This window comes from Bacillus rossius, chromosome 1, assembly GCF_032445375.1.
Source record: "Bacillus rossius redtenbacheri isolate Brsri chromosome 1, Brsri_v3, whole genome shotgun sequence".
Classification (NCBI taxonomy): domain Eukaryota; kingdom Metazoa; phylum Arthropoda; class Insecta; order Phasmatodea; family Bacillidae; genus Bacillus; species Bacillus rossius.
In genome coordinates, this window is record NC_086330.1 from 156,076,001 (window position 1) to 156,101,833 (window position 25,833).

Consider the following 25,833-nt stretch of genomic DNA (forward strand, 5'->3'; position numbering starts at 1 on the left):
TCAATAAGAGATGCACAATAAAGCAAACTAAATTAATGTTTCTGATCCATGCACTTTGGTACAATTTTTTTATCTGGATATGACATTTCTTGAATTTCAAACATTAAAAGATTATTTTTTTTTTATGATGTGAATGAAGTTTTGGTTAAATGCTACTTAATTACATGAATATAAGTGGCATTTTGGTGCTGTATGGTGTATTAACTTGCATTTCGGTGTTATGAGGTGTTTTGACATTCTTTTCGGTGTTATATAGGTTTTATCGCAATTCACCATATAATCTTGTCCCTACCTATAACATATTCAAGTTTAGACGCACATTTCGCAAACATGGTGCATGATATCATGATTATGAATCTTAAAATCACATTTTACAAAAAAGTAGATATAACCTCATGACTGGTCCATTACTTAGCTGAAAATTTCAAAGATTTAGTTCCTCAGAACGGCATCACCCTCACTCTGACAATTCCGTCTTGAATGTTAATTTTTGCAGCTGGGCCTCACCTGAGGAACCTGTAGCCTAGCAGACCAAGAAACTGCAGGACGCTGGACACCGCCCCAGTGGACTTGGTGAGCTTCGTGACGTCTATCTTGGCGATGGTGCGGAAGTACAGGAACGACACCAGGAGACCACTGCCACGTTTAAAACATGTTATAATGTCTAATGAGTAGGTAATGTATTTATGGATAATTTTTAATATTGTCTTGTACATGAACAAATAAAATTATTAATTTTTTTATTTGTATAAATTCATTATTATATCATTTAATTTTGTATACCATTAGGAGGAAACTGGAATTGTAAAATGATGCTGGGGCCTTAGTATGCTACTAGAAACAATCATAAACATTTATCAAATTATCTTACTGGAAAGTAACATAATAAGGAGTTATAACTTAAAAATATGTAATGGTTGACAAATATTTCATTAAAAGTGTACTGTTGCAATTTATTTTATTTGACTGTACGTAAAAAAAAATAGTATTCAGATGAAAACAGAAGGGAAACAAGGGGGGGGGGGGGGGGGGTTATTCATTGGAATTCAACAGAAGGAGGAGGCATTTTTCAGAATTCACCCTCTTTGGTGGAGGAGAAAGGTGTTTGATGCCATACAACAATAAACAATAAAAAAGGTACAATCATTCATTTTTAAAAAATTTAAAAAAAAATGTGAGGATTAGTTACAACATTTTCTCAAACTACAGCTCCCATTTCGAATGTATATTATGTCTTACTGAACAACACAAGTTACAGTTTTTAAATTAATCTGAAGTTTACAAGATCTGTAGGCGTAAAGTATTGTCAATGCCAAATATCTTTATGAGTGAAAATTCATAGTGTGAATCATGTATAACTGCAGAAAAATAATTGTGTTTACCTTTACTCAGTTTCAATCAATATTTATTTTCGTAACAGTCTACACCCAACCGGGCTGTCAAAAATGTCATCTATGATTATCCGTATTGTTCTGAGGACCAGTGAGTGGACAGCTAGAGTAGCTAGTCACCAGGACATTTGGCTTGGAACATAAGTACATAGAACAATACTGTAACACTTGTTAGCATCATGATACACAATTCTGATTTTAAGACAAAAGATTTTCTGGCTTCATTGAGGGTGGAAGGGGGGACACAATAGTGCAGTTTTTTTAGGCTGAACTTATCTTGGGTTAATCTGAAAACATCCAAGCATTTTTATATCCAGCTTCATAGAGTCCCAGATATCCATTAGCAATAAGTACTTAAAGGAGTTAAGTTTGTTCAATGACTCTCAAAGAATTTTAATTTTAAGTTGCAGCAGGTTAGGTATAAATGTAATTATATCTGTAATATAGTGAAAGTATTTGCTACTAAATAATGCATATCCCAGATCCTATGTTAGGATGCCGGGGGGGGGGGGGGGGGGGGGTTTACCATGTAAGTTTATAGATTATTTTTAATGCATGATTTTGTTCTGAGAGTAAATGAAATTACACCGATATTGCTAATAAAACTTCTTGTAAACCTTACAAGTTATGTAATACACACAGGTCAAATTTATAGTTCTCTACCTAAGAACCACAAGACACTGCACACTTGTGGACAAAATGCACTTTTAACCACAAACTTGATCACAGTTTGATGTTATGTCTAGTGGCATACAACACTAAGAGCTATGATATGTCATAAAGTCACATTTTTTGGGTAGAAAATAGCTGGGTAAATAGTGAGGCATTATTTAAAATTCTTTAAACTGTTCTCTTGAAAAATATGGTTTTTGTGACATAGTCTTATGCCTCGGAGGTACAGAGTTATAACCACAGCAATATATATATTTTTATTTAGTTCTGGGGTACATTAACTAATGGGAAGGTGGCCCAACTAAATTATTTGCCCCCGGCCCCTTACTTCCTCTCAATGGCCTTGGTATTACATGTTAAACACCTTACATGTCAAACAAACATCATACCTTATGAAGAAGAAGGTGTCCACAGAAAATGCACCATTGCTTATTGTTTGGAAAAGCAGTTCTTTTTCGGCTAATCCCCGGTACTCCATATTATCTAAAAAAATAATTTGTATTTCAATGTAAAATGTTCATAAAATTCATAAAAATAACAAAATATGTTTTATTTTGTTTATATGATTAAAAAAAGGCATAAATTATTTAATTTAAGCTCACCTGAATACTTGAAAGCAACAATGCATGTGTGACCTAGGATGACCCAGCCCATGCTGATGGTTCTCAGACCATGAATAGTGGGAATGGTGTCCTCCCCAACATTTTTGTCGCATATGATCTTCAGGTTCCTTCTTACGGAGAAAGACAGCATTGCTTCGGAAATAATACCTATGATAAAACAGGATAGCATGTGTTGTATCAGTAGTAAAGGAAAGACAACAGCATCATCAGTGTGACTAAGAATGATTGAAGTTGCTGCCTAATGCCTAAATGCATGTGTATTCCTTGCCCAAGATATTTTTCAGTTTGTTTTACAGATGTGAATGACTGTTCAAATATGTTCAAATTATACTAAATATATGAGTAACATGTCACAATTGAGTTGCAGCCTTCTTTTTTCCTCCCCATTTCTGTAACTGCAATTTTTTTATCTCTAAAAAATTATAATAATTTATAATCATCATTATAATCATCATCCTCACATCAATGGCATGCAATAGTCAATGACTAAGAGTGAGAAATATGCCTGTGTCTGAATTTCATTGAAAATTGAATTTAGGTTTAGAATAAAGATTAATTATATAAAGTATGTACCTATGATAGAGATATAAAATATGATATACAAACAAAAAAAGGCTGTTAAAATGCCAGGAATTTGATGGTTTCCAAATGGATTGAAAATGCTTTACAATTAACTAGATAATCATTAGACAGACTCATTAATAGGCTTTCGCCTTCTGTATCAAATATATATAATTAGTGGTGATTTCATTATTCATGTAGCAGACATGGAACCATGTGTGAAAGATATTCCTCCATATTCCCCCTCAATCCTAAACAATATAAAAATCTTATCATTCACACTAACAAAAGGAAAGAATTTTGAAAGCAAACAGTGGGTAAAGTGGTTCTATACCCCCCTCCCCTCCCAACCCTGAATTAAATTCTGCGTACGTTCCTGGATAGAACCTGTGGATTATAACTTTATGGCACCAAAAGCTTTACCGTATTTTAGTGTAAGATCATATTATTAAGAATAATTTCAAAATAAAGCTAAGAAAGGGTTACTAAGTATTCAAACATAGTTATTATAAAAATTCTTACGTGTGAATGTGTAGGTTACTTGTGCCAGTTTGAAAACATCTTATTGAATGCTTATAATTTACTGTAAATATACTATTTATAAGGGTTTGTGCTGATATTTAGAGCCTAGTTTTGCAACTAACATAACATCTGCATCCGTAAAGTGTGATTCCCATCCGCATGTAATATTATCTAATTTATGTTCTACACTGTTAAAAATATTTACGTCAATAAATTTAGAAAAGAACTAATTGTAATTTATTTTTAATACTTTATAGGTGCTTGTTTTACTTTTAACTAAGTGAACATTTAATAATTGTAAAATGACCTTGAAAATTCATAACATAATTTTGATCAGTCATAAAGTGTGTTATAATAGTTAGTACAAATTATTTGCTAAACAATTAATCAATTAGTTCACAGACTTAGTCTAGTTTAACACATAGCTTTTGTAACAAAACATAAAAACACTATAATGTATAATTGATACGAGTCTACAAGCACCAAGCACATAAATATTACCACATTGGAAGAGAAAATAAAAAATTCCGAAAATGCAATGACTTATCACTTTTGTGTAGAAACATTCTATGTGTAGCTGACACGACTCCTCAAGACATCCAATGATAAGAAGTGACATGTCTTTTCACAGATTAGTGCTCAGAAATTTTTGTGCTAAGTTGGCATGAGTGCTAAGTAATGGGTGCATGCACTGCCCTGCTGCAGCTTTGTTTATAAACAATGACATTTTACAACAAACACTGAACTTAATTAAATGTGTGAATTTTTTCACTGTGCTTACTCATCTCCTGTGCTTTCCTCGTCGTTTCCACATTAGCAGGCTCTACGTATACGTTACATCCGTAGATAGAGATGCTGTTCAGTGCCTTCCCTGTAACAAATAAAGCAAGTATTATAATATATTTTTATTGAGTTTTAATGGTGGATTTTCAGTAGCGCCATGTAGCAAGGCAACTAAACCATTGAATGTTAACTTCTGGCATGAATTGTAATTCATGATTGTGAACATAAGTGAGGTCAAATGGCTTGGACTCCACTGTCACGTTCAAGGTCTCATCAGCTTGAGCATTCATGACTTCATAGACATGAAAATTCAAATTAAAAACCCTGGTGTTTGAGTGGATGGCATTATTGAAAATATAAGTAATTTTGTGATCAAACCTTTGCAGATTTAAACTGAAATATGGGAAAAGCACAAAAACTGTGTTCCGTCAACTGAGAAAATTGACTGTCACAAAGCGTTCACCCTTCGCATTCAGATTTAATTTTACCTGTTACTGCCCTCTCTGTTGCCAGCGCTCTAAATTTCTTTTCAGAAACACTTAATAATTTAATTTTGAAATTGAAGATAGACTAAGCTTACTTACTATAAACAATTCTGAAGTATTATCATGAGTATGACTTGTATAAAATTTCAAAATATGATAGGAATTCAACTAAGTACATCATTACTGATGTGATTCAATTTAGTAGTGATATTAAAATGCTTTGTACATGTTTCTAGAACATACACATGATTTATTAAGGTTATATTTATGTGAAATTTGTATGAGAATTTGTGTGTAACACATACCATTGCTGATATTGTTGTTAGTAGAAGTGCAGTTTGTCGAAGGATCCATTATTTGAGGTTTTTTCATACTTCTCTGTTTTTGTCGGGGAGCCTCAAAAGTTATATTGTCGGCAAACAAATGTGAAGCTTTACGTTCCAAGTAAAGGTCGTAACCAGTGCCTGCTGCGATCATTGCTGCCATGAAGACTGTAACACCACTGAAAACAAAACAAAAGTATGTCTAAAATATTGTGAATTTTAAATCTGATTTTTTTTTGTTGAAGGGGGGGTGGGGAGACTGTATGTGAGTTTAATGTGCAGCGAAACTACCATTCTTTTCCTCACCTCCCCATCTTTTTCCTCTTAAAAAAATGTATTGGGGGAGTTAAAGATTCTGCTTTCTTGAAAATAAAGGCTTGTATTTATTTGAAAAAACTATAGATGCAGAAATTATCTTTTCCTCACAGTGTTTTCCATATGAAATAATGATAATAGGCAAATATTATAATGCAAATAGTAATATAATTTATTTCTATACAGCGAAAGGTCTTTCATGTGGTATTTAATGGTTCAGCACATTCAGGTGTGTTCCAGCTGTGACCCTGGCTACCATGTAGCGTTACTGCGCTAGCGCGGCTTAAAGTTCACTCAGAGTTTATCGTTACAGTCAGTTACATTCCACAATTTATTGACATATTTCTTCAATTATTTATTTTTTGAAGACCAATGCTCATCTGTATTTTTTATTTCTATGCAGCAGCTTATTGAAACTTTTTTTAAATACCATTGTTTTGTATATCATTTTCTCTTTGGTTTTCCCATTTAAACATACGGACGTTCTATAATCTGGCCAAATCGCTAATCCAGTTACATACAGTGGCGGTCCCATGAAAGGCCCGATGACAAAACATATTTACTCCCGTTCACACCTGACCTATGAAATTGATTCAAAATTTCAAACTCCCCAAACACACACACACTGTATCTGCCACTGGCTACATCCTCGGCACAGAGGAACGGAAACCCTGGTTTGGCAGGGGGAAGGGGGAAGAGGTGGCAGGGGGCACTCACACGAGTATCCAGAAGGTGGAGTCGTGCCAGGGTTGGTATGCGTGGTGAGGCGAGCGCACGCCTGTCACATGTGCGGTCACCAGGGAGCCGGCGAGGTGCGCCGAGGAGCGGAACAGCTGGCGGGCGTCTGCGGCCGTGCAGGACAACGGCAGGCACAGCCCCGCGTACATCGTGCGTCCCTGCACACACACGCCCTTCACGTTCACACGGGGTGTGCATCCACAAGGTGAAATATGCATTCGATGAAATTTCTTCTGAACTAAACTGTTAACTTATTTTTAATTTTAAATGTTTATCTTAAATGGATTTAGAGCTGAGAATAACTTTATTCTGCATCTACTCTATCTAATATCTAGACTAAATTATTAGTATCTTTATATTACGTCCCTTGTATTAGGTTTATTGGTAAGAGGATATTTCAGATTCCCTCCAGAAGTAAGTCCTGAATCCGCCCCTTGTGCTAGTGAAATAAGCTCTGTCTTGTCCTGAGGCGGATACAGGAATTTTTTTCCGAGAAGGAGGGAGGTGGTTGTTCGAATGAAAAAGCTCACCTTACATCACCCAAAATAACCTACTGTCTTCACTGATATAATCAAATATTTTCATAACTAGGGGGAGGGGTGGTATATAACTAGTTTTAATAAAATCATCAAACATATGACTTATGAACAAAGTAATATAAACAATTAAATACAATCCAAAATACAAAATGTTCAGTTTTTTTCTTTCTTAAGCAATAGCATTACTGAAATTTCTATGTGTAAATATTGCAATTCTAAAAGTCTACTTCTTTTCTCATATTTTAGTATCTCAATCAATTTTCTTTTAAAATTCCATTATAAAGAACACTTACTCGCACAAAAATAATATAAAGGTTACACTCGACCCCTCCTGGTGGCCCGGTGGCCCGTACACTCACTCGCAAAGAGATGTTGCTGGCCAGCGACACCTCGAACCGCAGCTTGTAGAAGCCGAGTGGGAACGGCGGGAGGTCGTCGCCTGAGGAGTTGTGCTCCCCGATGCTCCAGCACTGCGATGCAGAGCCCAGCCAGTAGGTGTTGCCGAAGAACAGCCCCGAGGAGTAGCGGCCGGTTGCGTCGTCCACTGCACGCATCACCAGCACAGTGCTGTTCCCTTCAAGCTAGGCCTGTGGCCTGTGGCCTGTGCGAATACTAGTGTTTTCATGCAAAGCGAATATCAAATCAAATGTTTAAAATATTTGTGACGTCAAATCAAATTGCAAATGTTGTTCTTAGTGAAGCTGTATTACACTTATTTTATAAAATACAGGATTTCAGTTAAAATATTCACCATTAAATGTTTGTAATGTTTTAACTGATTGAGTGATTAACAATTTGGGGCCCTATATATAACCTCATTCAATAAAATTATAAAATAACTCTGCATAATATTAGTATTGAGCATTCATAAAAGCAAACATAGTGTGGTATATTGTGCGCTGCCAGGTTGGCAACGCACGTCCGGACACACAGTTCCGGGATGGAGGCTGGTGATACACGGCCAAACAAAGACTGAGGCGCAGTTTGTACATTGTAATCCCAAGGTTACTACATTGGCGACGAGGATGGGAATGGTTTCTTTGCGTGCATTACGACTCGTGTAATGTTCAGAAAGAATGTCGGGGTTTAAAGTTGAAAGTTTTACGCCCGGCGAGGACACGTGGGACTCGTATGTCGAAAGGCTGGAACAGCTTTTCATCGCAAACGGCGTGGGAGACAAGCCAGAGGATCAAGTTAAACGACGTGCAATCCTTATTTCGTCTGTAGGGAAACAAACGTATGAAGTGCTACGCAATCTGTGTGAGCCCAAGAAGCCATCGGAGCGCACCTACAGCGAGCTAGTCACTTTGTTGACGAGCCATTTTTCTCCACGGCCGTCTGTGATTGCCGAGCGTCACAACTTCCACAAGTGTGTCCAACAAGAACAGGACACAGTTTCAGATTTTGTGGTGAATTTAAGGAAATTAACGCGCTCTTGCAATTTTGGTACCTTCTTAGACGCCGCCTTGCGTGACCAGTTTGTGGTAGGGTTAAGGGACAGAAACATTACCCAGCGGCTTTACCTGGAAACCGATGACCTCACCTTCGAAAAGGCAGTAGGCATAGCAGTTCAGCATGAAGCGGCCGTGGGAAATGCAGCCCTTCATGTAAATGTGCCGAAAGTTGAAATTTCACACGGCTCGGCGGAACAGACCGAGGGACCAGTAAATGTACACGTGGTGAAAACACGTTCGCGGGAAGATGGCGTCAAAAACCAGGGCGGGCCTGGGTGTTTGTGCTGTGGAAATGTTACTCATTATGTGCGTGACTGCAAGTTCCGTAAGTACAAGTGTAATAATTGTAAACGTATAGGACATGTTAAACGAATGTGTCCGAACTTCATGTCGACTGATACAAAGGACCGGACCCGTCATAATTATGTTGTGCGTGAAGACCCTGATTGCCAAAGTGTACACACGTCGGACGAGGATTTTGCGTCTGTGTTCCAGTTGTGTGGGTTGGCAGCCAGGTCACGACCTTGGGTTATGGAGGTGTCGGTGGGGGACGTGGTGCTGGATATGGAAATCGACAGTGGCGCGTCCATATCCGCTATTTCAGAAAGGCTGTATAGGATGCAGTTTTCAAAATACCCCTTGTCTCCGACACGGGTTAGTCTCAAGTCTTACACGAACGGTGTAATACACCCATGCGGGACAATTACAGTACTGGTGCAAGTGAAATCGAGCAAGCCCAAGAAGCTAGATTTGTTTGTAGTTCCAAATGGAGGCCCTCCACTTCTTGGCAGGGATTGGTACGATGCTTTAGAGCTGCCAAAACCGAGTCTCAACCATATCAGGGCCACTTCAGATGAGGACAGGTCAGTGCTGAGTGTCATTACCAAACAGTACCCTACCTTGTTCGATGACGGTTTGGGTACGTTCATTGGAAGTAAGGTGTCACTGCATGTACGTGAAGGGACAGCACCAGTCTTTTTACCTGCTAGGCCCCTGGCCTTTGCACTTAAGAGTAAGGTTGATAAAGAGCTAGACAGGCTTCTGGGGTTAGGTGTACTTCATCCAGTGTCATTTAGTGAGTGGGCCACCCCAATCGTTCCCGTTGCAAAACGTGATGGTACGGTCCGTATTTGTGCTGATTTTAAGATCACAGTCAACCCTAACCTTATTGTGGAACATTATCCTTTACCGCGAGTTGATGAGTTGTTTTCCAAGCTGCAAGGGGGGATAGAGTTTTCTCAAATTGATCTTTCCCAGGCATTCCAGCAGTTGCAGGTCGATGAGAAGTCGCAGGAGCTGTGCACTATCAACACGCATAGGGGATTGTTTCGGTTTAGCAGACTCCCTTTTGGAATAGTGTCTTGCCCCGCTATTTTTCAACGCACAATGGAGCAAGTCCTACAGGGGTTAGAAGGTGTTGTGTGTTTTCAAGATGACATTTTGGTAACAGGCGCTACCAAGGAAATTCACTGGCGAAATCTTCATGGACTGTTACAACGTCTGCAGGACTCTGGTTTCAAGGTAAATAAAGCGAAATGTGCATTTTTCCGTTCGTCAGTCTCTTTTCTGGGGCATAGGGTAGATAAGGAGGGGTTGCATACGAGTAATGACAAAGTCAAAGCAGTAGTAGATGCACCGCCACCTCGTAGTGTCAGCCAGTTGAGGGCATGGCTAGGTCTGGTTAATTACTATGCCCGTTTTCTGCCTAACCTAGCCACGGTGTTGGCACCTTTATATGAGCTTTTGAAAAAGGGTCATAAGTGGATTTGGGCACAAAGCTGTGATTCTGCCTTCAAAGAGTTAAAACAGCTGATTGTCTCCTCACATGTTGTCATACACTACAACCCAGATTTGCCAGTTCGTTTGGCATGCGATGCGTCCCCATATGGTGTGGGAGCAGTCCTAAGCCACATCCTACCCAGCGGGGAAGAGAAGCCAGTTGCATTTGCTTCTCGCACCTTGTCGTCTGCAGAGAGAGGGTATTCTCAGCTAGATAGAGAAGCCTTAGCAATTATATTTGGAGTTAAAAAGTTCTTTCAGTACTTGTACGGCCGAAGCTTTACCCTGATTACCGATCATCAACCATTAACACACATTCTAGGTAGCCATTGTGGTATTCCGCAGCTCGCTGCCAATAGGCTGCAGCGTTGGGCAGTGCTTCTTCAGGGTTTCGACTACACAGTTCAGTACGCCAAAGGTGACGCCAATTCGAATGCTGATGGCCTCTCTAGGTTGCCACTTCCAAATGTTGAGCCTTCTTCAACCCAATTTTCATATTTGGATGTTGGAGTGTCAGAGTTTTTGCCAGTGACGCCTCAAGAAATCAGGCGAGAATCTGAAAGGGATGGAGTGTTAGGTAAAGTCATTAGGTGTCTTAGAGATGGTTGGGCCACGCAACTGTCCGACACGCTCAAACCGTTCTATGACAAAAGAAACGAACTTGCACTAGAAGGGGGCTGCATTTTGTGGGGGCACCGGGTCGTCATTCCCCAAGCCTTGCAGGATCGAGTGTTGCAGGAGTTGCACACCAGTCACTTTGGTATATGCAAAATGAAAGCCTTGGCACGTTCGTATGTATGGTGGCATCGGATAGACAAGGATTTGGAGAGGGTAGTTTCTTCTTGTACCCCATGCTTCCAGAACAAGTCCTTGCCAGACAAGTCAATCCTGCTGCCGTGGGCGTGGCCCGACCGACCTTGGCAAAGAATTCATGTGGATATCGCCGGTCCATTCATGGGAAAGCATTTCCTAGTCCTTGTGGATAGCCATTCAAAATGGCCAGAAATCAGTGTTCTTCCCAGTATTACGTCGGATGCAGTGATAACACAGTTGCGTTGGTGGTTCGCTGTATACGGGTTGCCAGAACAGCTAGTTTCAGATAATGGTGTCCAGTTCTCGTCGGAAGAGTTCAGTCGTTTTTGTAAACACAATGCCATAAGGCACACGTTTTCACCTCCGTATCACCCTTCCTCAAACGGTCTGGCGGAAAACATGGTCAGAACCTTTAAAAACAAACTCAAGTCATTGGTTCACTCTAATGTTCCGCTCAACACAGCCTTACCCCGCTTCTTGTTGAGCTACAGAATAACCCCCCATACAGTCACGGGGGAGTCACCTAGCAGTTTAATGTTCGGTAGGGTTGTTCGTAACCGTTTGTCGTTGCTAGCCCCGTCTGTAGCTAACACTGTTGCAACTCGCCAAATGGGTTCGGTGGTCTCACGTTCCACCCTCAGGAACAGAGCTTTTGATGTGAATGACAGTGTTGGATTTACTGTTTATGCACGTGGGAAACAGAGTTGGGAGAAGGGGGTGGTCGTTGGCAAGTTGGGTCCACTCACGTACAGTGTGCAAGGGGCCAGCGGAGTCACCCATCGCCGCCACCTAGATCAGCTTCGCCCCCTTCCGCCGTTGTCGCAGATGGAGGCAAACACGGTCAGCAGCAACAACATGCGGGTCAGTGGTAGAGAAGCACAGCTGCCACCCTGCCACCAAACGTCCTCAACTTCGGAGCCTACAGGCGGCAGGGCAGCACTGACAGAAAAGGAGCCACAGGAAAACGTGATGGAAAGTGCAGCTGGCAGTGTCCAAAATGAAGAAAGGAGTAGGTGTAGTGATGCGGAAAGCGGGTTTAAGGGGTTTGTGCTAGGGGAAGACAGTGTATTCGTGAGTGGTGATGCCAGTAGTCAACAACGATACCCCAAAAGGAACAGGGTCCCCAAAAAAATGATGAACCTGTGATGTGTGTGAACATACATTTCTAGTAGTACTCTTTGTCCATGTGTCGTTGTTTGTTTGTTCGCTACTATGGGTAGGAGAGGAGTGTGGTATATTGTGCGCTGCCAGGTTGGCAACGCACGTCCGGACACACAGTTCTGGGATGGAGGCTGGTGATACACGGCCAAACAAAGACTGAGGCGCAGTTTGTACATTGTAATCCCAAGGTTACTACACATAGTTTTTCGGTTTTTTAAGTAACAAATACATGCAAGCAAAATATCTAAGAAACACAAAAAAGCAATGAGCAAATCTTAAGCTTCCAATGTTTTAAAGCTTTGTAAAAGATGCACAAAGTTTTGCAGCGTGCGCTTCGGCATTCAGACGCCCGCCGGCTCCTCCCCTTCCCTCGTCCCCTTAAAGCCCCATCCCGCACTCCCTTGTGACGTCCGCGTGACGTAGGCGCCTCCTTCCAGGCCTACTGAATGCGACACTAGCGCCATCTGGATTTTTTATATATAGGGCTGTAATTATTTTGCTCGTTCTGATAGGCAGGAGGTAAAGGTCCATGTGGATCAGGTACTCCATAACAAATTGCAAAGAGTCCCCGGGCGGCACTCAATGGAGTGCTGGCTCGGAGGCTCAAACAGACAAAAAAATTTAAAAAAATGCTCGTTCTGTTCTGTTCCGGGAGCGATCGCCGTGAGGGGTGCTTCGGCGTCGCGCCTACGCATGGCTAGTAGGTGTTCTCTGGTCGGTGTCTTACATTTTTTTCCTTCTTTCTTGATAATTCAGTAGTCTGCCTCCTTTTGGCCTCATAAAGTAATGTTTGCTGGACACCGAATTTCTTTCGTAATTTTCTGGTTTGCATTGCCAGTGTGTTTCACCTTGTGCATTTCTATGATTTTGTTTTATTTTGCTTTCGACCCATTTTCCGTTGGGGCGTTTGCCGTTTTTCTCCGCCGCACCTCTCACGTCCGGACAGACAGCATTCTATCTGCAATTGCTTGATTTAAATAACGTTAGCACATAACATTTGTATATTGGCTATTTGTATTGCTCACTAGTACCTGTTTACATAATTCTTTCTTTCGTAATTCTTGTTACGTGTTGCCCCTCTACATTCATATGGGGCTTGATTTAAAGAATAATAAAGTTGTGTATTTTTTTTATGATATTTACGCTTATTTCTTTAGGGTTTTTATTTTTTTGGCTTAATTGTTCTCGCACAACACGTCTGGCACTCTGCCTGTCTCTTTACAAGGGCCATTGCTTTTTTTTTATGTTTCTAATTGTTAACGTCATTGAGGTAAAGTGAGGTGGATTTCCCCTTCCCCTTCACGATACTTCAGTTTTACTTCAGACGCAAATGTTTGCATTACAACCGAAGCTTATTATATATATCTTATTTCCTGGCGAAATCAAATCTAATATTTAAAAAAAAAAACTTTGATTGATTCACTTAGTATGCTACAATAAATTAACATCTATATTAGAAAAGTCATTCTTCTAAGGGTTTGCAATAGAATGGTGCAAAAAAAATGTGGAAATATTTCAATAAACTGCATTATGACACTTGCCTTTCTTGACCAGTAGTAATTTCATTACTTCCCAAAACCTTGTTAAAACAATTTTCATTTTTACTTACCACGTAAGTTCAGTAATATAACTGCGATGAGTAGTTTAGTGAAGGCCATATTTGACAAAAGTTTTGGGACATTTATGAATATATTATTTCATTCCTTATATAAGGAAATGCTTCACCATTAAATTATTTCCTTATTTCATCTTTGGATTGCACTTTTACCCAGTGGTTAGGGGTCTTGTACCTCATTAACCCCCACCACCCGTCCCTCTAGCTCATTCTGCTCTCTCTGAACCCTCACAAGGAGTGAGCGCCGAGTGGTTTCCTCTCCTTGTGCTACATATCCTCCATGGTTTCCACTTACAGCAAAACATGACCGAGGTGTCGGCCGCTGTTAAGCTGCTCTACAGAGCGGTATTGCTGTTGAGCACATTTTGTGTTTAGTTTTCAGACTAGCCTACTTCACTTTTTGACTTTGTTTATAGTTATTAGTTACAAGAGCTGACTGGCAGCCAAGTGGGCAACGACTGAATGCAGACGACGTGGTTCAAACCTTCTACCCATGCACACTCAACTGCTGGGCCATCCTCTAGTCATGTACTTACATTGTTCGCTCAATGGATGTCATGTCTATGCCCCAAACATCAAGCACAGGGTTTACCCCTTGTTTATTTAGGCGAACATCACTAACAACAGTACAAATTAGTTTTGGAAAAATATTAGTTAAAGTCCTCCCTCATCATTTAAATCCTTCTACTTTATCTCATTCTCTTTATTATAAAAAAAATGTCAGCAAATTTTTATTTAGAAAAGAACCATAAAAGTTTAATGTGTGGCAATGCATTTTTAATGAGAAATACAAGATCAATCTACATGCTTTAAGCACGTACTATTTGCATTTGCAACTTGTGAACAAAGATATAATTTTAATCTAACTTTCTACTTGACAAATCAGTCTGAATGTTTTCTGTAGCAACCGTTTTTAAAGCAGTGGGGTAGGGAAGGGGGTAGTAAGATGACAGAGGTTATGTTTAAGTTTAAAGTAGACTGACTGTTGGCCTCCTTACCCTACGAGGTCAACCGGACATGCAAGCTGTCCTCTTCTGTAATGTTGTGTAACAAAAATTATAAAATATATGACAAAATAGTTATTGGTATACTTATCTTTTTAAATCTGTAAAAATACTACATATGAAGTGTTTTTAAATACAAACGTCACTAAAGGTATTTTATAATAAGCTGAACGCTGAAGAGGAAGTAGCGCTCACAGATCACCCCCCCAAAATAAAATCCAGGCTAGAGAATTTCTCTCGTTTTTACATTAATTATTTGTGAGAATTTGCTAGAACTTTTATTTGAGAAAAAAATATTGCAATTATAATATCCAAATATACCTAGCTACCAGGAGCATTTGCAGAATTTCATATCTTTGGTATAGTAAAAGGGGGGGGGGGGGGGGGGGGATAATCACTTCGTCTGATGTTTGCTTTCGAATTCTTTTCATTTTATGGTGGCAATGATATATTTTGTAACATTGCAGAATTCCTACCCCCTACTACAAATAACGCTTCAGCTAAGAATGTTTTTTGTTATTTTTTTTAAATATTTTATAATTATTTTTATTAACGTTTCTTTTATTATGTATACTTAGGCATTTCATGTATTTCGTTTTGTGTTTTAAGAGTGATTATTATTATTTTGGGTTACGTTTGGTATAAAACTGAATGTAGTGTTTTATTGTTATTTGTTTACTTTATCAATTACAATTAATATGTGTATTAATTACGTTTTGTCACAAGTTTAAAGTACCTATATTCGGTGTAGTGAGACTAACATTCGAGAACATTCTAGAAGATTAAAAAAATTAAGACACGGGCGCGACACGCTGTCGCCAGCAAGTTATTTTTCACGCCTCAAGTAAATGCGTCGCTGGAAAAACCCAGCACGTGGACGTATGACTGCGCAACAATAAACTGGAACTTTCGCTGGGCGTAGTCTCGCCAGCCAATCGGAGCTAGCCTTGAGGTGGTGTGATGTGTATTTCCAGAATTTTAGAGAGAAACATTTTTTTCACTACTTTCCCTATATGGACATGTACTAGGTTCTGGAATGTGATTGGTCAGTTGTCCTACGGGGTCGCTTTTTTTTTTTTTTTTTTTTTTTTGCTTTGTAAAGTAAGGTAACTGCGTGGTGCCAGTCATTGGTTCACGATCGTCGCAACGTGCGGCCGCGGCACCTCGCTATAAAATATATATATATATATATATAACTTATAAACTTAATTTTTTCAAGTGTTTTAAATGTATTTTGTTATTGTTCTGGGTTGTGACGCCGGGCCAACCTGTAATGTAACAATTTGTTAGGATTTTGGGGATACATACCCCATTCTGAATACACTCCTTATAGTAGAGCCTACACCGTGTTTTTATTACAGTTATAACATCCACATATGCCTCGCTACACAATGCGCCTTAAAAAAAATCAATTCACGGATAAGCTTAAAAAACCATTGTCACACTTTCTGGCACGAGGTATTCATTTTTATGATAGAATAACAGTTATTGTTATAAGCTTTCGGAGCAGCAGAGAATAACGGTAGCTTCTCGAGTCAAGACGTCCACGTCGAGCCTTGTGGCCGTGACGTCACATGCTGCGTCACGCGGACAGTCGCGACGGAGAAAGCAACGGAGAACCCGCGGGGGTTGTGGAGGGGGGTAAATACATTTCACGTTGCGCAATGCGTCGAGATGTGACGCGTTGCGCAACAAGAGATTGTGGCGCCCCCGCGGTAGGCCGAGACGAACCATGACCTCTCTTCTTCCCCATTCCCCTGCGCTATCACCCTCCCTACCACACCTAAAAAAGAAACGGAAGCAGGTGGTTTTGTAGAGTGAGTATAAGGTCTGGTACACATGGATCGAGGTAATGCGCGTTAGAGCGCGCTTTGAAGGCGGACACTTTACGTGCTTTGAAGTGTCTGGTCTCGCGTTCACCCCAGCAGTTTCACGACGGAAGTCGAAGAGATCGCCTGTATATGGTACCTAACGTCGCTATAAATTAAAGACAGTGACCAAGACAATATTGGGTCCATCCTATTTCAAGAGAGAGATTAGCAAACGATATGATTGCGGAATGGATTTAATTATGAATACATACTAGGTATATGAAACACCATTGAGAAGTACTGAAAATATAAATGTAATTCGGGGCAGTATTCAGTCCCTCTCCAACTTCATCAATGATTAATGATTTGATTTGATTTGATTTGATTTGATTTATTATTTCATTCAATAGACCATACAATGGTATAGAATATGTCAAAAAAATTACAAATAAACATAAATACAAACACATAAACAGGTACAAGAACAGTATTAAAAGCATTACAAAATTAAAATAATATAATACAACAGCTGCTCTTCCATGAATAAGCACCTATTATATATTATATATAAAAGAAAAGTCATACATAAAATAAAAATACGATGCTACCTCCTGTTCATAATCATCTATATTATAAAAAGCCTTATGTGATAAGTAAAAAAATAATTCCTTTTTAAATAAATTATATTGGTCTATATTTTTTAAAACTGATGGTAATTTATTGAATAATCTAATACCAACATTTCTAACTGACTTTAAAGTTAATTCGTGTGAAATGCTCATGAATATTAGTATTTTTTAAATAAATAAATTTGTTTTTATGAATAAACAATAATACTTTGTAAATATAAATACAGGGCACAGTAAGAAGACCTAAGGATTTATAAATATCACGACAACTGTCTAAACGTTTAATGTGGAGTATAATTCTGATTAATTTTTTTTGTATAATAAAAACTGATTGTAGATGATGTCTATTACTCCCCCAATACATAATTCCATAGCTGATTAAAGAATAAACATAGCCAAAGTAGGCAGACCATAGGCATTGTTTGGTAGTTATATGAGAAAGTACTTTAAACAAATAACACATACTGTTTAATTTATTTAGCATACCAAACGTATGTTTGTCCCATGATAAAAATTCATCAATCTCAAGTCCAAGGAATCGTGAATGTGCCACAAAATTTAAGTTAGTATTTTTTAACAGAGTATTTGGTTTGTTTGATTTTAATTTAGAGGGAAAAAACATAAACTTTGTTTTTCCATAATTCAGTAGCAGTTTATTATTTGTAAACCAAGAGTTTAATGTATGTAGTGTATTCATAACCAGAGCATCAAGTTTAGAAGCTGGATTGGCTTTAACCAGTACATTAGTATCATCTGCAAAAGAAATGATAGGAATATCGGTAAAATGATAACTTAGATCATTTACATAGACCAGAAAAAGAAGTGGCCCTAAAACGCTACCTTGAGGAACTCCTACATTCATAAGTTTAGGTAGGGAATTATAAGACTCTAATATGTTGTTACTATTGACTCTAGTAACTTGAACTATCTGCATTCTGTTTGTGAGATAAGACTTCAACAATTTATTGACTACACCTCTAATTCCCAAATTATATAATTTATCAATAAGTAATTTATGATCAACTGTGTCGAAAGCTTTGGACAGATCAAGAAAAATACCAACGACATCATCTGATCTGTCCTTGCATTCTGTGACAAAATCAACGAACTCGCCAATAGCCGACTCGGTACTTTTTCCCTTTAAGAAACCATGCTGGGATGTAGATAGCAGGTTAAATTTTGTGAGATAGCTAACCAATCTGTTATTAATGATAGACTCAAATATTTTAGAAAATGAACTAAGAAGTGAGATTGGTCTATAGTTCTCAATTAATGTGGAATTACCTTTTTTTAATAATGGGATAACTTTAGCAATTTTTAAGTCATTTGGAAAAACACCATGTATAAAAGATTCATTTAAAATATGGACAAGAGGTGCAGCTAAAGCATCCGAGCAATCTTTAATGACTTTAATGGGGATTCTATCAAGTCCAGAAGATTTTTTTAGATTTAAGATTTTTTATACATACAATAATTTCTGAGTATGTTACAGGATATAAAAACATAGTAAATTCAGATAGGTACTTTTGTTCGCCAATATGAGGGTGAAACGCTTTGAATAGGTTAATTAGATCTAACTATATTTGGAACATTGCAGAAAAAACTATTTATGTAATTAGCTGTGATTAATGCCAGCCTCCTCCATGGTATCAGGTAGTTCCTCCATTAAAGAGCGCGTTACACTGAACAGTCCTACTAGGCACGTATTAGGACATGCGCGTTAGCATATGTTCGCTTTCTTCCACACCTAGGCAGTCCACTAACGCGCGGTACAACGCTCCTTGTGAACTAGGCGTAAGAGGAGAGCGCGGGCGAGTCTGCGCAGTGCCGTATTTTCGTTGTACAACATCTGCCGTGCCCACAAACAGGTGAGACAGTAACTGACCAACACAAAGGATTCGTACCAAATAAAAACCAGCGGAAAATGGACTCTCTTTCTTCATGTAAACAAACGAAGCAATAGAACTAAATCTGAACGTGAAAACTGCTTTTAAAATGACTGTTTGATCTTAAATTTCCGTTTCATCTAAATAAATATATCTACAACACCAAATATCGATAAAACAAGTCTCTTGTAACTAGTCTCAAAGTTGACAGTTCTCAAAAATAGTTCTGGCAAAGCAACGAACACTGACAATCACATGAAGTTTTATTATTAAAGTACATTCAGGTATGATTACAATCTACAATGGAAGTATCACTCGCTCGTACTGATTGCAATCCATCCCATTTGTTCAAATGTGCGATTGGTTACCTGCTTCAGTAGAAGCTCTGAAATGATCTCATATGAGATCCAAGAGTTTGGTTTTAAGTGCATCGCAACAAGTAGCTTTCGTTAAGCCAAGCCAGGTCATGACACTATGATTATTCTGTGTTTGAAAGGGTTGTTAAGTTATTTGACGCATGCACGCTTGAGTGGAACTTTGAACATGTCCTGTGAACAGACAACTGTATCTTTGTGCATTAATAATATAAATGAATAAAAGGTAATAACCCTGCGTCTTATTCCTCGAGGATTATCTTCAGTGGCGGCTCCAGTTGGTAGGCCCGGGCCTACCCGACATTTTCAAAAATTACAATTGGAAATTAAAATTTTTATAAAAACTCATATTAAACGTTAGGTTTATTTTGAAAAGGGCAATTTAATGAAACTATACATTCGCCTGCAGATTTGTAACATTTTACATTGACATACGAGTTGTGTTGTAATATTCACCTTATATTAACACAAGTTTAACCCTAACGATAAATTTTGTGACCTTTATAAGTATTGAAATGTTGACATACAATCATACGTTTATAATAATTCTTATGATTACTGTATTACACATATTAGACTTTAGAGATAAATAAATTACCCTCAGAAAGCCACAAAACTTACCATTTTGCATCAGAATTTTAAACATTCCCCGAACCCCCTCTGACACCACGGTAGAACCCGGGCTCTCAAAACTGTGCATACGCCCCTAGGCCTAGCCAAAAATAAATCATAGAGCCGCCACTGATTATCTGGTATTAGAAATCCAAATGCAAATTACTGCGCGTGTTTCTGTTATGCACATAGCTACAGCACGCCGCCGCACTTCAGTGCATAACGAGCTGCCTACGTATAAGGCGTTAAGAACATAAATGTTCAAACTATTGTCTCTCTCATCCTTAGTTTGCAGTGTAAATCTAAATAAGCATTTACTCTCTCTTTACAACGCACGATTTCTGCCATTAACGCTGTCCCTGTTTTGGGGCGCTCTTTTGCTAGATACACACCACAGAAGACAAACGATTTATACGCCAATTTATAGTGTAATGATAATTGTTTAAATGTATCTGAAAAATTATATTTCTCAAAGAAAAAATTTGGAATGAAAATGTTGGAAATATATTTTCTTTTTGTATTTCATTATGTATTTCACGTTCAATTTTTAATTCTAAGGAGACTTAACTGAAAGAAGCCATCTTAGTTTCAACCGTTTGTTAACAAATTATTTTTTATAATCTAATATTAACATTTTTGGCACAGAGCACATTATTTAAGCATTGCCTTGTTATTTAATAGTGACCGAATGCTACAAATAGGTTTTCCTATTAAATAACAATTGGTTTTTAGCATTTAATTTCGGTGTTTTAGAGACTACAACTATAATAATGCAGTCAATCCACAATGTTTTATGGTTTGTGAAAAATCAACAAATACTACAATTTTTTAAAATGTATTATGATTAACAATAGTATACAAAATAAGATTGTTAATGTGTATACGATTTAAATATTTAAAGTTATTAAACCGTTGGTAGGCACCATTTACGCTGTACCGCAATCTAAGAGTGAGATACATTATAGTCAGCTTCTTTGTAAACGTTGACCCTGAGAGATTGCTGAAAGGACCAACTTCCCTTTTAATTTAGGTAAATTAATTATATTTCGTTATAAATTCAATGTGTAAATAGGATGGCTTCCTTAATTTAATCAGATAATTAATATGATATTACCAACATAGTTTTCAGTAAACCAAGAGTTTTTTCTACTATGTTTAGTGATATTTTGTAAGAAAATGTTTCAAAGCTATATTACAAGGAAATTTAAAAAATAAATAGAGCTAATTTTTTTTTGTTTCATAGTAAGCTTCGCAAAATCCGAACCTAGTTTTAAACACGTAGTTAAGTAAAATGTTTTTTCCTGATTTTTATGCATAAATATTTTTAAAAAAATCAGAAGTTTTTTGAACTGACTTCAAACGCTTTTAGCGTTAAATATGAAACTAAATGTCGGTAAAGACTCAAATTTGTCCTAGCTATAACATAAAATTTATGTAAACGAAGATCATGTGTATACTTATATGAAGACACACACATTCATACCGAAATCTTCTACATAAAATTATATAAAAGAGTGTCCGTGGGTCTGATTTTTAATGAAAATCTACAGTTTTGCTTCAGATTAATGTACTTTTTCACAATTGACCTTCAAAAAATCAAGAGATTTTGAATTTGCACAAACCAACCCCAACTTAAACCATAATTTTGGTACTTCTTGGCATGGCTTAGCCAGGATTTGTGACAAAAAAAAAGTGTGGGATTTGGGGGGGGGGGGGGGGGGGGGGGTGAAGGAAGCTATGAGAACTATTTCTGGGGAAGGAGGATTTGTTTTTAATATTATCCTTGAAAATGCATTTTGGAGCTACCTGAGAAACTTCCAGTGATTTTAAAAACCTTAAATTATTAAATATAAAGTGACGCTTATGAACGGTAGATCCTTACAATGTCATTGCTTATGATCGTGTTCTTATGTGTGTTAAAAAAGAAAGCTTCTCTCTAATTCTGCATATTCAGTGGCCATAAATTGAACCATACGTCAGTCATTTATTCTGGTTAATGAGTTGCATTATTATTGTGAGTAAATAAGCTTTAGAGCTAGCTCCCTAGCTATGCCGTTGCTTCTTGATGACATTTCGCACACTCGACGTTGAAAAAGAGGCCACATCTCCGCACGCTCCTGCTGGACGAATGAAAAACATCGTGCGCCCTCGTGCAATATAAAGCATATATTTGAGTAATTGTTTTTCCTCTCAACATATTCTTCAGTTTTATTCGAGCACGGTAAACTATTTCACAATAAATCTACCTTGAACCTAAATAAGAGAAAATGCCCTGTCTACCTGAGATCTGGTATCCTATCCCCTAAAAGAAGCCCTTTCACTCTGCCCGGGGAAAGCCGGGTGCTTCAGTTAAAAACAATCATTTAAATATAAAAAAACACAGTGTTTCCTGATATTATACGAACCACGCCTGAGTGGACAGAACAAAGCGATCCTGTTTCAGATCCCGGCGCAGGTGGGAAACGTGACGGACGTCGCCATGCGTGCGTGTGTTTTCCCCCACCCTTTCATAAAGGAAATGCTTTCCTCGTATTGAATGACCTACATGTGGAATATATATTAACCTCATTCCATTCATGTTACTATTCAATGTGATGATATTTTTTTTTTCATTTTATATTTATTAATGTTTGCCTTAAATCCTAATATTACGTATTTTACATGTGTACCTATATACTTAAACGTAATAATGCCATTATACATTTCAAAAGTAGGAAGTGTACCTATATCACCTATATCACAATTCACTTGAATTTCAGTTTGTTTTTTTTTAAACAAGAGTTTACTAGTCTTTCGTTAAAATATTGACAGGGTTACGGAAAATACTCACTATCTTTGACGTTAATTAACGGTTGTATGCACCTTTCAATTTTTCATGACGAAACCCTTTTGCCGTGCATGTTACTGATGGGTAACGACGTTAATTTAAGTTTAGAATAATGCTCGGGTACGTGAGAAGTAATGGTGTTTTCAGGGAACTTGAACCCGTAACTGGTGGTTCCGTCTTCTAGGGGGCCAATGTTTGTTTAGGGTTCTCTCCCCCGATGAAGACCCCGGCTTCAGCGCAGACACGACAGAGTTGTTAGCAGCACGCGAGGCCTTCGCCAACTCGGCCGAGAACACGATTCCGCGGGAAATGATGCCGCGTGTTTCTCACGCGTCTGTAACCCAGACATTGGAGGGACGCCGTTGCAACACCCGCGGTAACCGCGTCGTCGAAGAAACGCGCGGCACGGATAACCTCCGTCTTCCAAGGACTGTCGTGACCTGCGGCGGCGCAGGTCCGTGACTTCCCATTGGTCGGGAACTACCTGCGCGAGGGCGAAGCACCGGTGGCCATTCATTACCTGCAGGTAATTGCACCTCGGTACCAACTAACAGTGATGAGGATATTACGTGGTTAAGGGCCACGCCTACCTGGCCACGCGTTTTGGAAACCTCTCGAGACATCCAAGTGGTGTCTGTTTACGAAAATCATTTAAAATACGAAGAGGACAGATGAGTAGTTCTGTTTCCTGTTTTTTAAAATATATTTTTAAAAGAGTGAAATGGCTAAGTAAGACGCGTGTTTTCAGTATAATTTTTATGCATGAAACATCCGGCAGAGATTCTTGAAAGCACTCTTGTTGCCGCTCAGATCTCAGGCATGACGAGGAGACTGCGCCAGGCCAGTGTTGGTGGTATGGGGAGAGGGCACTTCCGGGAGCCTCCAGAGGGTGGGGTCGCGCGACGCTTGCCCGGCGGCGGCAGTGCGGCGAGGGGCGAGGCGAGGGGCAGCACTTTCTCCGACCCGGTGGCACACTTCCGGCCTGGGCCCCGCCCCTCCTCGCCCCTCCTTCCCGAGTACGTGACGCACAACCAGCCATGTGAGCTGGTCGTTCGCATCATGGAGACGGCACGTTGTCACATACTTGAAGTCACCTTTTTTTACCTCGCCGTCGCCATACTGTCACAAAGCATTGCGGAAATGGAGCTTGACACGTATTATGACGGCGAGAATGAATTAGAATTTTCTTCATTAAACACAGTCTATTCCATAAGTTACAGTCATTGAAATCTCATTCCACACAAAAATTACACTTCAGCCAACATGAGCTGATAAAAATAAATGGCTTCACCCGGTCACCATGTAAACATGCAGACGCGGCCACCCCCTGGTTGACTTGCATTGGACCTGCCGCCCAAGGCTGTCACATCGGGCTTGATTAGAACTTGCCTTCCGAGAGCTTGTCGAGGACTTGAACTTGGCTTGTTCTCTGCATCTAGATGTTGTGGCAAGCTTTCTGCAAGCTCGACACGTGGAAACTAGTTATCTTGAACCAAGCTTGCTGCGAGCTGACTGACTTGACACAACAAGCTGGCTGCAAGCTTGATGGCTTGTCAGAACAAGCTTGATTCAATCTTTGTCTTGTGATTTGCCAGCCGACGCGTTTTTTAAACAGATAATGTTTATTTGTTGACATTTTAAAAAAAAACTTTAAGTAGTAATTCGACACAGAATAATTTTTCAATCAACCTGTCATGAAATATGAAGCGCCATTGTGTTTTAACTCGGACATGCGCACACTCATCTCATGACTGGGATAGCGGACGGATCTAGGCCTGCCCCCCCCCTCCCCCCTCACAACACAAATCCCTTTCCAACGCAACTCTCTCTCTCTCTCTCTCTCTCTCTCTCTCTCTCTCTCTTCCCAAAAACAATAAACTTACCATGCCTAATTTGTTTTGCATTCGTGTGCATTACATTTAATTTTAAAGTTAAATATTATCAAACGCCATGTGAAATACAAAATATTAGAATATTTTTTACAGTTTTTTTCTGTTTGCCTTTTATTTCACGCTTTTTGTAGTCTAAAAAAAATTTCACAGACACATTTGTCTGTCCCCTCTAATCCGGCGCCTTCAGCAGGCTGCTACCTTCTCGTCCGGACCTTCATCGGCCCTTCCAAGAACCGTCCCTGCATTATGTTTTTTTTTTTTTTTAAGTGCCGAACGAACCCCTCGCAAACCGCTCCGGATGAATCGCCTCCTGTCGGTTTTCTGACGAACAAATAAGGCGTTCTTAGTTCACGTTGGGGCGGCGACGTATGTAGTTCGTTGGATTTATTACTATTCAAAATTACAGTAAATTTACGGACTCTGTAACGAAGAATTTAACTCAAATAAACGAAGAGTTCTTCGTAACTTGAAATAATTGAATCTTTGTAGAAAATACGCCGTATTTCGACTTCCGAGTTCTATAATTATTTCTAAACACAGGTAAACACACACTGAACTAAAGGATAGTATTTTGATGGAGACTTAAATAGCTTTTGAATGTTTTACAATATACCAAAAATTTCCTTTGGATTCGTGTTCAAAGTAAGTGAACTCAGTGTCCGTAAATTGACGAAGATCCCTGGATAATATTTAACCATCGTTCTTCGTAAATATAAAGTGGAAACTTTTAACAGTGTCTCTGCTCGCGAACCTCCAGGCTCCTTCGGGTGTTTTATCTTCACGTTCATTTTGATTTCTCTCTCTCTCTATCCCCCCCCCCCCGAGTTTTTTTATTTAATAGTGTAGTGGTTAAAAGAAAAATCACTGAAACAGATAAATATTTATAAACCCCAATTTTTAGTCTGGGTTCCTAAACATAAGGACTAATTAAAAATAAAATAAGATGCCTGAAGGGAAAAAAATGTGCTGAGATGAATATATCTGCGAACCAAAATCGCATAATTTTCCTCGCACCAAGACATGC

At 38.8% G+C, this 25,833-nt stretch overlaps 2 protein-coding genes across 2 annotated transcripts in view; one reads left to right on the forward strand and one right to left on the reverse strand.

Annotated features, from left to right (window-relative positions):
- Positions 1 to 743, forward strand: part of LOC134546328 (26S proteasome non-ATPase regulatory subunit 5-like) — a 75,680-nt gene extending 74,937 nt beyond the window's left edge. Inside the window, exon 9 of the mRNA XM_063389093.1 lies at positions 497 to 743. The gene's annotated coding sequence lies outside the window, so the exon portion shown is untranslated. The remainder of the gene's footprint in view (positions 1 to 496) is intronic.
- LOC134546327 (O-acyltransferase like protein) overlaps positions 1 to 25,833 on the reverse strand; it is a 79,992-nt gene that overhangs the window by 25,161 nt on the left and 28,998 nt on the right. Inside the window, exons 3-9 of the mRNA XM_063389091.1 lie at positions 7,312 to 7,496; positions 6,393 to 6,571; positions 5,343 to 5,539; positions 4,551 to 4,640; positions 2,666 to 2,833; positions 2,453 to 2,546; positions 508 to 636 (exon numbers count right to left, since the gene is read on the reverse strand). Coding sequence (XP_063245161.1) covers positions 508 to 636; positions 2,453 to 2,546; positions 2,666 to 2,833; positions 4,551 to 4,640; positions 5,343 to 5,539; positions 6,393 to 6,571; positions 7,312 to 7,496 — 1,042 coding nt within the window. The remainder of the gene's footprint in view (positions 1 to 507; positions 637 to 2,452; positions 2,547 to 2,665; positions 2,834 to 4,550; positions 4,641 to 5,342; positions 5,540 to 6,392; positions 6,572 to 7,311; positions 7,497 to 25,833) is intronic.